Raw genomic sequence first — 16412 nt, forward strand, 5'->3', positions numbered from 1 at the left:
TTTGAAAAGACCCTGATGCTGGAAAAGATTGAAGGCGGGAGGAGAAGGGGACGACAGAGGATGAGACGGTTGGATGGCATTACCGACTCAATGGACCTGAGTTTAAGTAAACTCCGGGAGTTGGTGATGGACAGGGAGGCCTGGCATGCTGTAGTCCATGGTGTCGCAAAGAATCAGACATGACTGAGCGACTGAACTGAACACATATATATGGAATATAGAAAGATGGTACTGAAAAACCTATTTGCAAAGCAGCAAGGAGACACAGACATTATGAACAGACTTATGGACATGGCTAGGTTGGCCGGGGGGATGCGGAGAAGGAGTGGGTGGGAGGTATGGAGAGAGTAACATGGAAACTTTTGAACTGTGGTGTTGGAGAAGACTCTTGAGAGTCCCTTGGACTGCAAGGAGATCCAACCAGTCCATTCTGAAGGAGATCAGCCCTGGGATTTCTTTGCAAGGAATGATGCTAAAGCTGAAACTCCAGTACTTTGGCCACCTCATGCGACGAGTTGACTCATTGGAAAAGACTCTGATGCTGGGAGGGATTGGGGGCAGGAGGAGAAGGGGACGACAGAGGATGAGATGGCTGGATAGCATCACTGACTCGATGGACGTGAGTCTCAGTGAACTCCGGGAGTTGGTGATGGACAGGGAGGCCTGGCGTGCTGCGATTCATGGGGTCGCAAAAAGTCGGACACAACTGAGCGGCTGATCTGATCTGATATGTAAAATAGATAACCAATGGGAATTTGCTGTATGACTCAGGAACTCAAACCAGAGCTCGGTAACAACCTAGAGAGGTTGGATGGGGAGGGAGGTGGGAGGGATGTTCAAGTGGGAGGGCACATGGGTAAGCCTATGGCTGTTTCATGTTAATGTTTGGCAGAAACCAATGCAATACTGTAAAGCAATTATCCTTCAATTAAAAATAAATATATTAAAAAAATTTTTTTCTATTTCAAACTTTATTACTTTGCCTTCCTAATTTCTTAAATTCTCACAGACTTAAATGCTGTTGTACCATAAACATCTCAATGTGAAGTTGAAGTGTCAGTTGCTCAATCATGTCCTACTCTGCCACCCCATGGACTGTAGCCTGCCAGGCTCCTCTGTCCATGGAATTCTCCAGGCAAGAATACTGGAGTGGTTTGTCACTCCCTTCTCCAGGGGAACTTTGTGACCCAGGGACTGAACACAGGTCTCCTGCATTGCAGGCAGATTCTTTACCAACTGAGCCACTAGGGAAGCCCCTAAACATCTCAGTGGCAATACCAAAACTGGAATTTATTCTGCGGCTTGCTTAAAATCCAGTTTCACAGATTTGTTAAGCTAGTGATGGTTTCCTAAAATGTCTCTGTATACTGTGAAAGTGTCTTACCTGAAGGTCTGTGCTTTAACTGCTTATATAGATCAATTGCGCGCTGTTCCCTATGAAAAAGAAAACATGTTTCTAAAAGTGAAGATAGTTTAATGACTTTAATAATTTCCAACTTGAACAATATTATTTGAATAGAGTAATGACCCCATTTTCAAGTAATTATATATTGCCAATGAATATTTTACAGGGTGTTTCACTGGGTAATAAGCAAGATCTTAAGATGCAAAGTTTAATATACTAAGTATCTGCTCTGATATTGCCAATGAATATTCTACAGGGTGTTTCACTGGGTAATAAGTAAGATCTTAAGATGCAAAGTTTAATATACTAAGTATCTGCTCTGATCTACCATCATTTATATAGTATCTCTGCACCAGAAACACTTAAATGGAAAAAAATTATGTCCTGTGATTAAAGAAAAAAAATCTGAAGTTTCTAATCCAAACACTTAGGAAGTTAACCTTTTTTAGCGAATTTAATAAATGATACCTTCCTTAAACCAGAAGTGTGGTAAGTAGGGAAATAGTCTGCAACTTAAAATACTTGAAAAATTACTAACACTCACATGAAAAGATGCTTCGATTTAAAAAGCAAAGGTCATGGAAAAGAATTTGAAAAAGAATAGGTGTATATATATACGGCTGAGTCCCTTCGCTACATACTTGAAACTATCGCAACATTGGTAATCAACTATAATATAACCCCAATATAAAATAAAAAGATTTTTAAAAATAAATAAATAGTAAACGTCAACCTGAAGAGTTATTGCCAAAATTTCCTGTGATTAGGAAAAAACTTCCTTTTTAAATATGATGCCAATTTATTTGTGGAAAGAAAAACTATAGAAAAGAACCACATATAATCTTCCAGAAATACAATCAAAGAATAATCTGCTACCAAAAATTACAGACACCAACACTAAGAACATGACTTCACCCTTACAGAGATTCCATCAAGTCTCCCTGACGTCGTCCGTAGGGGCTCTTCTGTAGCTCCATGATTTCAGTGTGCAGGGACATGATTTGATCCTCCAGGTATCCAATGACACCCACCTAAAATATGATGAAACACAAAAGAAGTGACAGGCTCACCACCACACAACACGAGGAACTCAGAGAATGACTTCTTACAGTAACAGAGCAAAGCGACTGAATGTAAAACACTGATTTTGTTCAAGCCTTTTTGTCTCTCAGATTATGACATGTAACTTTCACATGAGAACCAACTTATTTCAGGCTTCTCTCCTGACAACAGTACACTACTAGCATTTTCTTTCTCCTCCTGAGAAGGAAAAAGACAGAAGTGTCACTAATAAGTAAAAGTGACCATCAATACCACTGCATCTCAGTTCTACAATTTTCAGTGTCTCTTGTTCCCAACTTGAATAAAGATGCAGAAAGATAAAAACACTGGATTTCCCAACCCAGGATACCAACTGCCACACTCATTCCTCAGGAAGTGCTGGCATCAAGGAGAGCAACAATTTAGTGGGACCACAGACAGATGTACCAGGTAAAGAAGGAATCTGCCACATACAGTGTGACCATAAAAAATTTATCATCCAAACCAGCATAATTTTGAGAGTATTGATAATAAGAGCTTCCCTGATAGCTCAGTTGGTAAAGAATCTGCCTGCAATGCAGGAGACCCTGGTTCAATTCCTGGGTGGGAAAATCCCCTGGAGAAGGGATAGGTTACCCACTCCAGTATTCTTGAGCTTCCTTTATGGTTCACCTGGCAAAGAATCCTCCTGCAATGTGGGAGACCTGGGTTCGATCCCTGGGTTGGGAAGATCCCCTGGAGAAGGGAAAGGCTACCCACTCCAGTATTCTGGCCTGGAGAATTCCATGGACTGTATAGTCCAGGGGTCACAAAGAGTCAGACACAACTGAGCGTTTTTCACTTAACTAACTTAACTAATTGATAATTGAGGCAAGAGAGGTAGACTGAAACTGTCCCGAGTAAACCAAGATGTCCAGCCGTCCTATCAAAACCAGTCTTAAAAATATCAGTGATAACTACCATTTCACTCCCACTTAAATATGTATAACCCCACTAAAAAAGGTACAGTCCCCATAATATAACATGGAAACTGAGGCTCAGTGAGGCTTCATTTTAGTCTCATTTACCCAAAGCTCTTGTTTTTATCCACTGTGGTACTTCCCTCTATATACACATACTAGGTATCTGTCTGACATTCAGGAATGGTATGAGAAATACTCTACAAACCAAAACCAAAGAATTTCTAAGGGAGACCTCAGGGGTTAATAAGCACACAGAATAAGCTCAGTGATTTTACCTCAGCATAGTGGATAGCCTTTTCTTCCATTTCTTTCCATGCTTTTAACATTTTTTCTGAGGCTAAAAAAAAAAGTCTTAATTGGTCATCTCAGAAATAGCCATAGGTTCAATATTGACCTCCCCATCTCCTTGCCATATCAACATCAAAAACAGAGTTATGAGTTGAATTATTCCCCCAAAAGATGGTGAAGCCCTAACCTTGTACTTCAGAATTTGACCTTATTTGGAAATAGTGTCAGGTGCAAATAGCTAAATTAAGGTTGAGTCTTAACCTAGTATGACTAGTGTCCTTTTAAGAAAAGAAGAAGAAACACAGCAACAGACATATGAACGGGAAAGCTCCATTTCACAACAGAGGCAGAGACTAAAGTGCCACAGCTGCAAGCCAATGAATGCCAAAGATTGCCGGCAAGTACCAGAAGAATCTAAGGAAGGATTCTTCTCCTTAGGTTCCAGAGACAGCATGGCCCTGACAACACATCGATTTTGGACTTTAAGCCTCTGAAGCTATGAGGTAATAAATTTCTATTGTTTTAAGCCACCCAGTTCATAGCAATTTGTTATGGCAACCCTGGGAAACTAACACAGATGACTTTCTCTTAAAAAAAATTTTTTTTAAAGTAATACATGAACATGATATTTAAAAAAATCAAACACTATATAGGGATATAAGAAGTCTCCTCAAAAAAAAAAAAAAGAAGTCTCCTCCCCCCCACTTTCCACCTTTTGCAATCCCAATGCTAATCATTTCTTACAGACACATCTCCTTTTCTCCCATAAATAGAATCATCTATATATACTTTTCCTTCCTTGCTTTTTTCTCCAATTTAAAACATTGCTGCCTTAAAGATCAAGTGATCTATCAGCACACATAGGTCTACCTCACTCTTTTTAAACAGTAGTCTAAGATATACAACTTAGCAAGATAAGTCAAAGATAATCTGATGAAATAACTATGTTTTGCCATTCATCAGAATGCCTATAATACACAAACAGAAATAAAACATCAATCACAGAACCAGCTTTGGTGAGAAAACTTATTTACCCAGCTGGATACTATTGATCATTTACTTCTGAAACATACACACCTTGCTCAAGTATACAAACAGAAATGCTGAAGGCAACTCTTTTGGTTTATTATTTGAATTTTAACTCTGCTTTTTACATTTCCTTAGTACATCTGAAGGAAGATAAGCTTAGAATTAAATACCAAAAAATTGGAGGCTATGTGCAATAAAAAACAGCGGGACTCCGCAGTAGGTTGTTTAGAAATTAAAAAAAAAAAAAACCTGAATTGCGTGTATTATTATTTATAGAAGGATAAGTAATTTAAGACATCCCAGGCTAAGAAGTCACCCTAATACAGACTTTGTATCTACTTTATAAATGAGGTTTGACAATCAAATTCTTAAATCATTTTGCATTTTTCTAAAGGTGAACAATTTTAGTCCAATTGTGGGGGTGAGGGGTGGGTAGAGTAAAGCTGTTCAACTAAAGATTATAAAAATATATATATATATTCAAACCAAATACAGTTTACAATGATATGAGATGTCCTATCTTTTGTTCTAATACGAATGCAAGTGAAACAACTGGCTAACAGGTAAGAAGTTAACACAGCAGATGGCTTCAAGAGACAAGACACTTGTTTCAAATACATTATCCAACACTTACATATCCCGTAAGTCATCTGCTCACTATATCTTTCCAAGTCAAGCTGAATGCTTTTGTGAAAAAACTCCAATTTAGCTTTCAGTTGCTGAGATGCTGAGATCAAAGTGTTTTTCATTTTTGTCAAGTTAGTATTATATCTAAGAAGACTTAACCTAAACCACAGCAAGAAAAAAACAAGATATAAGCATTTTAGAGACACTGGACAAAAGTTTAAAAACTCAAACTGCCATAAGCCCAAACCGTATGTTTCTATTAGCAATCTATGAGAAATAGCTGATCTCTAAAATCTGATCTCTAAAGAATTTCTGCTTGTGATACTCTATGATAAAACAATCTTCTTATACTAGGACCATTCAGGAACTACTGTCAGTCTATTGCAACTGGATGGTTTCAGACTGTTAATATGAATTCTACACACCTGATCAGAATATTACGTCGCAAATTGGCCCAGTAATATATTTTTGCATGGGATACTGACTAGTGAAAAGTAGCAAAATTTAATTCTTGAGCATGAATGCACATGACACTGTGCCTATAAACAAGAGAATTCACTTACATGGCTGCTCTCTGCCCCTGAAAGAGCCTGCTGTAGTCTTCCTTCAGCCCAGACACATAGTGTACTGCTTCTGCCCATACTTTACGCAGCTGGATAATTGGAAGCTGTATTTTGCTGTCCTGTACTATGTGTAAGAAGATGGGGGAAAGGAGAGGGGAATTACTTTTTAAGATTCTAGTGTTCATTTATTATTCTTTGTGATTTTCTGTCCATACAAATATCATTCCTATAGATGCTAGAAACCAGATGCTAGAAAGAACCACTTGTTATAGTTCCATTCAGTCAGTGTAACTTTATTGAACACCTGCACACGTACTTGAGCCCTGTTCCAGATACAAGGGGAAATAAAAATGAAGACATAATTACATACATAATCACAAAGCTTACAATTATTCCTGTACCTGTCTTTTTCTTCCTTGTTTCTCTCCAATCTGGAATCCTCTTTTTTTTTTTCCTCTCCAATAATCCAAATTCTTTATTCCTTTGAAGTTCTAAACTAAGTCCCAAGTACTCCACAATCTGCTATAATCTTTTTTGCTTCTGAATAACAAACTTCATCTCTTGAACTACCAACCCAGCTTCAGAAAAACACACTGGGTAAATATGCCTTTAAAAAAGATATGCCTTTCTCAATGTAAGACTTATGAAATTATCTATTTATGATAATCTCTTTTCTTTAGCAAAGGGGATGTTTCTTTCTAAAACCATGGCAGGTAGGTATTAAGTTCAATGAAATTTCATTTTAACATTATAAAATTCTCCAAGATTGAAGAGAGATTCATCTCATACTTTAAGTGGTGATTATATTCCATTATTCTTTTCCAATGAAAATCTTCAGAGAAAGGGTGCTATACTAGGTTTCACATTGAGAAAACACATTATCTGAAACAGATGTCAAACAAATAAAGCTGTGTATCTGGAAAAATCTTTGCCTCCCCTAATAATGATAAATAGCCTCAACTAACTTCTCTTCTATTTTTATATACCCACACTTAATCCTGAGGCTTCCTCTGACAGACCAAACAAACAAAACAAAATAAAAACTCACACACTTAAAAAAAATAGTCTGGGGGAAGTGAGTCTAGAACAAAATTATATACTTAAAAAAAAAAGTCTGAAAGTGCCCAAAAATGATACCCCATAGCAGGAAGCATACCAAGTATCCAAATTTTTATTTCTAACGCTGTTCTCAATTAAAGGAACCAGGGCTCCTTGGAGAAATGGCCAATTCTAGGACTATGGTAGAAAATTTAAAAGATGGGCCTGGAATACTACATGGTACCAAAAAGTAAGGAAATGCTTAAAAAAACAAAAGCAAAAACAAAAACACCCTCACTGATGGGACAAGTAGAAGAGGCATAGGAAATCAACTGAAAGAGCTTCTAAGGTAAGCTGCAACAATTTGAGTAACAAAATAAACTAGTATTGGATTATAATCTATAATATAAAATAAATATCCATGAATTCAGATTTATATGATAAATGATTAAATAAATTAATAAATGGGAGAGAAGAGATAATTCATGTAAGCAGAAGCATTTTCAATAAATTATATAGATATTCTACCCTGAAGGAGGAGGCATATAACTCTACTCCTTAAGTGTGGATTCTTGCATAGTGATTTCCTTCCACAGAGTATGGAAAGGAGGAGAGGGTGAGACTAAACTTTGCACTGAAGAAAGCTGACTACTTCAGCCATGTGAGCAAGGTAACACTACAGTCATTAATCATGTTTACAGTATGTGCCCTTTATATAATGTTTCCAAAATGGTACTTGAATTCTTTGATCTTTCTCTCAAAAACCCATTATCCTAGCCTAGTCATAAGAAAAAAAATCAGGCAAATTGCAACAGAGGGGCATCCTACAACATATTTGATCTCAAGGTCATCAAAAATAAGGAAAATCTGAAAAACTGCAGACAGGACAAATGTAACGTGGTATTCTGGATGGGATTCTGGAACAGAAAAAGGACACCAGATAAAAATTAAAAGAAATCTGAATAAAGTATGAACTTTGGTTAATAACAATCTATTGGTTCATTAGTTGTAACAAAATACCATAATAACGTAAGATGTTAACAACAGGGGAAACTATATGTGTAGGGGAATAACATAAGAACTCTGTCCTATCTGCTCAATTTTTCTATAAGTCTAGAACTTTTTTTTTTTTAAACTAATGAAAAGGAAAGATTACATAATTTCAGCCCTTGTGACCAATTTTGTCCTTGATTTTATAATATGCTTGTTTTTAGTTTAGGGTAGATAAAAATTAACCACTTAACTTCTTTAGTAGAAAACATTAATTCTCTGAGCAAAAATGAAATCATTTGAACATTAAGTAGTATTCATAGGATAAAATGAAGTATTTGAACATGCTTAAGTAGTGAAGAAGAAACTAAAAAGTGGCTTAATTAATAGTGAAGATTCAGTTTTTCATGTGAGAGTCATATTCATAGGAAAGTCATCTTCTGCCAAATGAGGGGTCTGGTGGTGATTTAAAATCTACCTCTTTACCTTCCAAACCATACAAACCCATCTTTTAGCACATATAGAATCCTGAAGTATGACACAGAACAGAAACACCAAAGAACCATTTCTACTAATCATGTCGTGTCAAAATTATATTACTTCAGGTTTAAAGCTTAGTCAGTAAATGAACTATACTTACCAATATAATTTACACAGTCAGATAAACTTCTGGAAGCAAATGGTCCTTCATATACAGTCTTACTTTTATCAAACAAATAAACCATATAGCTATCACAGCCCCTCTGAAAAAAAAAAAAAACCAACAATTAAGAAGAAAAGATTCTTGAAAATTCTAGGTTCTCTAAGTACCTAACCACCAAATTTCCTACTTTGAAATGCCAACAGAGAAGTTAAGTTCATTAGCATACATCTCACAGACTTAAGGTCTAAATTTTTATTTGAGAAATATAAGTAACAGCAGTATGGACTAAAGTGAAAACAGTCACCAGACCCAAAAGGACAAAAGCAAAAAGTTACAACAACATACAATGGGAATACTTTTTCAGTAATCAAAAGGAATGAAGTAATGAATGAAATCTCAAAAACATAACAGTAAGTGAAAGAAATGAGACACAAGAGATTATATGATTCCACTTGTACGAAATGTTCAGAAAAGGCAAATCTATATAAGGTAGTAAGTAAATTAGTGATTTTCTGGGCTGGGCAGAATGGATACTAGTAGTTAAAGAACTTAAAGACATGGAAATGTTTTAAAACTGATTTATGATGATGGCTGTGCAATTAGGGTGGTTTGCTAAAAAAAAAAAAAAAACTGAATTGTACATTTGAAATGGTTAAATTGTATGATATATAAAATATGCCTCAACAAAGTTAAAAAAGGAAAATACGAAATGAGTCATGACCAGAATCATTTATTACCATCCATCCATCCTCTGACAGGACCTATGAGACTGCTGGTCTAATTTCAAGGTTATAGGCTTCAGGACAAAAAGGGGGGAAAAAAGGATGGAAGTGGCACCAAAGAGAATGTCACATACAGTTTAAAATAACCAATGTTTCATTTCTACCTTTTCACCTTGCAAAGCAATAAGCATAATGAGTAGGATAAAACTAAAAGAATTATAAGATGTGAACCACTCCCCCAATGATTCCAAATAGACATCAAAAATGCAGCGCATGCAATCCCTCTATGCAAAGAGATTTCTTATACTCTAGGTATATAAGAACTGTCTTACAACTCCATCCAGAACACACTGAGAGGCTGGTTTCCGAGGATCCAGGGAAATTCCCATCTCTGAAAGAAGCTCTTGAGAACCAGTATTTATTCCAGTTTCCCGCTCAATACGAGACTGTAGTGAATGAAGACTTTCATCAGGTGGTAACAGAAAAGAAATTATCTTTGCAGAAGTCATATTTAGGATATGTACTATCTGTTTAAATAAGAAAAAAGAGAAATAACTTTGATTATTTGTTACATAAACGATTCAGTGCTAGCTACTTAAGAGCATCATCTCTGCATTAAACAAGATTCAATCATTTTCCAAAATGAAATTTTCTATAATTATGACATTCTGAAAACTAAAGAGTAGAATTTACTTTTCTACTGCAACAGATAGTTCCTAGGATAGTTAGTTCCTAGGAATTAAGTGTGAAAATTCTAGGGATGTATAAAATCAAGAAAGAAAAACTCCAATTTAAATAAGCAACATTTACTTTTGAGAAAGGTATCACTGACCTAGAAGGAAAACTTTATTAACTGCCTAACAGATGCCAGCCACAAGCTAATGGCTTTCACATAACATCTTGTTAATCAGCTCTTCTACTCTCCTTTTTGGCAAAACAGAAACCAGAGCTCTGAGAACTTCTCACTTAAAAGTCCCACTGAAAGTAGCCAGATACAGGCCAAGTAAGTGTGAGACTGAGTCAGGCAGGGCTCTACTGAGGTAACCAAGGATAGTTACAGAGTTAGATGTTAGTCTTCTTAACACAATCTAATTTTAAATCTTTGTCCTTCTACTGCCCTTAGATAAGCCATACGAAATTAATACCTATGTTTTCCCAATGCCTTACACTGACTAGTGGATGCAAATGATTAGAATTATCGATGATACAAATGTTTATCACAGAGGTAAAGAACTAACTTCCCTTTAGTATATAATAACTTCTAAATTTAAAAAAGGTGAGGGAAGAGAAGGGAGTCTTTCAAGTTGACATGGATTACAATACAAGCATACCAGCTGAGACCTGCCATTCCTTCCCAGCCTAGGTAGATTTCATCCTGTGACAGTGGCCACTAAGATCAATAGCAGAAACACAGTATGAAAATCCTAAAGTGGACATTTACTTTTACAGAGGGCATATTTCAAACTAGCATGGGGTTCTCACAGCATCCCACTACCAAAGCCAAGATAGAAGGGAGCAAAACAAAGGGAGAGGAAATACAACCTAAATGAATTCTTTCGTTCATCTGAATATCTGCTAAGTATCTACTATGGTACAAACTATTAAGTGTGTTGTGCTAGTAGTGGATATGCAAGCTGAGTAACTTAATCATCCTTGCCCTCTATAGGATAACAGTCAAATAAAAGATATTAAGACACAATAAAAGAACTAAAAGACAAGGCAAAATGCAATAGGTACTGTAATGATATAAAGTACTGTGCAGATTCCAAAGAAGATTCTTTGGTGGGAGGAAAGGTGTGCTTTCTAAGGAGGTACTATTTGAGCTGAACTTTGAAAAGGAAGAATGACTAGAACAAGAAAAGCCTGAAAGAAGAAAAGTTCTAGGCAAAAACCAACAAAGTAGGCAGAGAACTAGAAAGGGATGAGCATAATCAAAAGTACCTAAAATGATGCCCCCTTAGGGGAAAATAGGAGATAAGACTAAAAGCGTAGGATGAAATGAGACCAAGACAGATTCTGAATGTCAATGTAAGCATTTGGAATTTATTCAGTAAGCAAAAATGAACTGTGGAAGGCTTTCTAAATTGACAACCTAACAAGTTCAAAATTGGTAAAACATTCAAAAAATAAACTGTACAAAATAACTGGATATGCAGATTGAGGGAGATGGAATAGTCAGACAGCCAAAGTGACGGAAGGGTGATGGGGCAAGTAAGCAGCAGAGGAAAAGCTGTAGAAGCAGTTAATGGAGCAAACATGCTCAGTTTTTCATGAATCATGTCTTGCTTGCCAGTGGGACCACCAAGTGTAGTTACAAATACTCTGCAGGGAGCTGTACAGTCACAACTAAGGAGATAAATTTGGAAGTTATCCATATTCAGTTTATAGTTAAAGTTACATAACTGAAGAAATTGTCAAAAAAAGGAGGAAAAGTAATACAGAAAAAAAGAAAGCTAAGTAAAGACTCTTAGGATATAGTTATACTTACAGGCATGAAAGAGGTGGCAAAGAATGTTTGGTATACTTTTTTCAACTTTTTTGCATATTTAAAGTTTTTCATAATAAATATTTAGAAAAATATGTAATCAGAATCTACAAACTTTTCTTAAGGAAAGGAAATAATTCAGTAACTGTTTTACTGATTTCTTCTTTCTTTTTTCCCCCAGAAATACGGGATGAGCTTACTTTTAAAATTTATTTTTACCTGGAAGATAATTGCTTTGCCATGCCGTGTTGGTTTCTGCTGTTTAACAATGTGAATCAGCTGTAAGTACACATATATCCTGTCCCTCTTCAGTTTCCCTCCCTCCCCACCCCTCTAGGTCGTCACAGAGCATCAAGCTGAGCTCCCTGTGTTATACAGCAGTTTCCCACTAGCTATGCTGATTTCTTCTTTATGTCATTCCCTCCTTTAAAAATAAATACCTTAGAAAAATGTCTTATAATAATAGCAACCTATTCTTCAGTTCATGCTTCTGTGCTCATGACATTCCTCTGCTTGCAAATCTTTCCCCCAGATTAACACTTCCTTATCCTTCGAAACTCAGTCTTATTATTATGCCTAGGAAGCAACCCTGAACTACTATGACTAGTACCCTACACACACCTTATTCTGAAACCTCACGGCAATACTGATCCTTTAAAGAAGATGTTACTGTACCTAAACTACAAATAAATATAAATATATATATATATTTTGCCTAGATTCACAGATATACAGTTCAGTGCTACAAACTGAACTAAAGTCTATAGAACACAAAACACATAAGGAGGACTCCTTACTCATGCTCTGTAAAACAAGCACATGCTCACAGACTCCTTACAAGTAGAAATGATGTTATGATTACCATGAAAAGACTGAAAAATATGAGAAAAAAAACAAAAATTTTTGAAACCAACAAAGAACTAAAAGGTGTCACCAAGTCCTGCTTGTCTAACATGCTGGGGGATGATTTACTCCGTGGCACAGTAGAAGAAAACCAAATCACGACACCAGCTGTCTTTTCAATGTGAGCCAAGAATGACATCAACATGGCCTCAAGTTCCTATTTAATGAAGTGTATCAAGGTAAGAGTAAAACCTTACATTACTACTACTTTCTCATTTACATTTTAGAAACACTATCTACCACAAGCAATCAACAAATACGAAAAGATAACAGATGAGTTGTTTCTACATATACAGCATAATAGAACCTCTCGTTCGTATCAATGGATATTTACTGAGAATCTGGTACGTGTCCAGCTTTGTACAGAATGCCAGCATAGGAACACTGTGGTGGTAGGATAGATGACTGTTAATAAAAGTAAGAAAAACAATCTCATCATTAAAGAAGACAATCTATATGGAGAGGCATGAATGGAAGATGAGAAACAACTAGAGAATATAATAAAAATGGTTAAATGATGCACTGTGAGGTAGACACAGTTTGGAGAAAAGGAGAGTTGAATATGTGCCAGTACAGGTGAGGGGATATATAGCGATAGATATCAGTCTGGCAGAAGAACAGCATCTGTCAACACAAAAATGGATAATGGGCTTGATGGAATAAGGTGCAATGACAAGCTGGTCCTAAGTGAAGTAAAGGGTTAAGAGAAATGAAACAAGCACTTGGATGAGGTAGACCTAAATGAAGAAAACCCCCACAAACCCAAGCAGGTCAGTTTAGACTTGATTTGGTAGGCAGAATCAGTTTCTTGGACTGGAGAATCAAAAAGCCTTTTCAAAAAATAAAACAGGCAGTTCATGCTGTACGGACTGTAGGATGGAAAGTAAGTGTAGAGGCAAAAAGCCAGGTAGGAACCTTCCTCACCAAACCAAATCCAATATGATTAGACCTAAATGAACGAGGTGAACTGGTACCAATATGAGAGAGGGGGAAAATCCAAAAGATACTTCAAAGGAGTGATCCATAAGACCACTTAGAAGTAAAACTGAGAAAGCTTACTAAAGAAATAGAAATGCACTATTAAAATATATTTATGTCCATTCTCCAATAGTTTGTTAACTTCAATGCAAGTCTTATGAAGTAGACCCCATTCAAACTAACCTTCAAATTCAGAATGTGATCCATTAATACAAAACATCTTGGCTGCTTCAAAGTAAGATCAACAGGTCCTCCTCTCTGCTGAGGATCCCAGTTTAGCATCAACTGCAGCCAGTTTTCCATGGGTTCTACTATTAAACTAGAAAACATACAAAAATAGGATAAAAATCATTATATTCCAATTTTCTTTTAGTTTTGTAAAAAAAGTGGTTGTATAGGTTATTTGTATGATATTATATCTTACTTCCAAATAATTCATGAAATGACAGGTGACCAACTTTTTTCCATTAAAAAAAATCCCAAACCCACATGCGCAAGTTAGTTACGGGCAACTCCAACAGGTGAATTCACTTCCATTTCCTAAAGAACCCATTCATCACAGTATTCTAAGAGTGTTCTTAGCACCTAAGCCAATCAGTTGAATGGCAGTTCTTATTTCCACTATCAACACAAATAGTGTTGGTAATCCATATGGCTGTCCATACGGATGCCACTATTCACAGGTGGCTATTTGCATTTATACTTAATTAAAATTAAATAAATTTGAAATTCAGTTCTTCAGTCTTACCACCCACCTTTCAATTGCTCAGACAGACTCATGTGGCCAGCATACATATAAAACATTTCCATCATTACAAAAAGTTCCAATGGATAATGCTACTTGAAGCAGACAACAACTTTACTGACATCCCTGAAGAAAATGAGTCAAACTTCCTCAACTAAAATATACATACCTACAAAGGCTATTTGGTTGAGGTAAATGGCTACTAAACCGAACTTCTCCTGTCATTTCTTCACATGCAAATATACACTTTGGATCCTTCTTCTTAATCTTCTCATGCCTATAAAAACAAAAGCTACTTCAGTTGACAACCTGAGACATTTTTGCCTTTTAATTTTATTCAGTTGTGTTAAAAAGTAATTATACCATTTAAAGAAAGGCAGCCAGAGGGGTACTGAAAATTTCACTCCCATTAAGCATACCAAAGTTCTGTCTCATTTCTTACCAGGTAAATGGCTGCAGATGATGCAAAAAAGGCCTATATCCAGCAATACACTCAAACACCATGGTCCCAAAGCTCCAATAATCAACAGTGGCTGTATAAGGCTTATTCTCAAAGAGCTCTGGGGCCTTAAAAAGAAAAAAAAAATGCTTTAAACATCAACACTATAAGAGAAAAGCTACTTGAGTTTTGAACTATTACATTCACAACCTTAAGAAATAAGAATAATGCTGTACACTTAAATTCAAAGAAACAATATGTGTCTTACCAGATACTGCAAAGTTCCCACAAAAGATGTACAAAGACTTCCTTGATCAACATCTTTGGCATATCCCAAATCAATTATTTTATGCATAATCTGCAAAACAGTAAGTATTAAATGGCTGAAAAACTTGAAAAGGAAAGGGAACAAGGTCCTTATAATGCTCTGGAGAGGGAGGTGGTGAAGAACATGGCTCTGGAATAAGACAAACATGTTTCAAGCCTAAGCTCTACCACGTAGATAGATAGTTATGTGACCTTGATCAAGTTATTCCTCTCAGTTTCCTATATAATGATATTCCTAAAAATCCCTACTTCACAGAATTGCTATTAGGATTCAATGATAATGAAAATAATTTAACAGTGTCTGACATATAGTAAAAAACTAAATCAGTTCAGTTTAGTTGCTCAGTAGTGTCCAACACTTTGCAACCCCATGGACTATAGCACACCAGCCTTCCCTGTCCATCACCAACTCCCAGAGCTTACTCAAACTCATGTCTGATAGACAGGTCAGGATGCCATCCAATCATCTCATCCTTTGTCATCCCCTTCTCCTCCTGCCTTCAATCTTTCCCAGCATCAGGGTCTTTTCCAATGAGTTAGTCCTTCGCATCACATGGCCAAAGGATTGGAGGTACAGCATCAGTCCTTCCAATGAATATTCAGGACTGATTTCCTTTAGGATTGACTGGTTTGATATTCTTGCAGTCCAAAGGACTCTCAAGAGACTTCTCCAACACCACCATTCAAAAGGCATCAATTCTTCGATGCTCAGTTTTCTTTACAGTCCAACTCTCACATCCATACATAACCACTGGAAAAACCATATCTTTGACTAGACAGACTTTTATTGTCAAAGTAATGTCTCTGCTTTTTAATATGCTGATATAGACTGGCTATTAATTTTTTATTTTGGTATATTCAGAATAAGCTTGATCCGTTAAACTGGAAGGCACAGGCAGGGTGACTTCCAAACTTATAAGAAGCATCATACCATCTTAAGAGTGGATCAACATGAGTAAACACCTATCTAACTTCAAGAACATCCTAAAGTCTCAGGATACATACACAAACAAAAAGCAAATAGTCGGTGCAAAGCATACACAAAAGGTTCCTAAGAGAAGAAGCACCAAGGTTTCATCACTTCCAACTGATCATTATCTTCACAACCTAAGGCCATACAATCCAATTCAAGGTTCACATTCTTGGCTTTATGTCTTTATTGGAATGGAATTTGGGCACTAAAAGCAAGAAAACTGCTCAAATTACTTGGATAAAAATAAATATTCC

General features: G+C 36.3%; 1 protein-coding gene across 7 annotated transcripts in view; it reads right to left on the reverse strand.

Moving 5' to 3' along the window:
* Positions 1-16412, reverse strand: part of CHUK (component of inhibitor of nuclear factor kappa B kinase complex) — a 42304-nt gene that overhangs the window by 16387 nt on the left and 9505 nt on the right. For all 7 annotated transcript variants that reach the window (XR_002179963.2, XR_011564254.1, XM_070780645.1 and 4 more), the window contains exons 6-16: positions 15127-15216; positions 14862-14986; positions 14589-14696; positions 13858-13993; positions 9641-9835; positions 8584-8686; positions 5916-6039; positions 5360-5511; positions 3684-3745; positions 2327-2436; positions 1385-1434 (exon numbers count right to left, since the gene is read on the reverse strand). Coding sequence is in view for 5 of the 7 variants with exons in the window: in XM_070780645.1 (XP_070636746.1) it covers positions 1385-1434; positions 2327-2436; positions 3684-3745; positions 5360-5511; positions 5916-6039; positions 8584-8686; positions 9641-9835; positions 13858-13993; positions 14589-14696; positions 14862-14986; positions 15127-15216 (1255 nt within the window). In the remaining 2 variants the exon portion in view is untranslated. The remainder of the gene's footprint in view (positions 1-1384; positions 1435-2326; positions 2437-3683; positions 3746-5359; positions 5512-5915; positions 6040-8583; positions 8687-9640; positions 9836-13857; positions 13994-14588; positions 14697-14861; positions 14987-15126; positions 15217-16412) is intronic.

Source organism: Bos indicus, chromosome 26 (genome assembly GCF_029378745.1).
Source record: "Bos indicus isolate NIAB-ARS_2022 breed Sahiwal x Tharparkar chromosome 26, NIAB-ARS_B.indTharparkar_mat_pri_1.0, whole genome shotgun sequence".
In the NCBI taxonomy this organism is placed as follows: Eukaryota; Metazoa; Chordata; class Mammalia; order Artiodactyla; family Bovidae; genus Bos; species Bos indicus.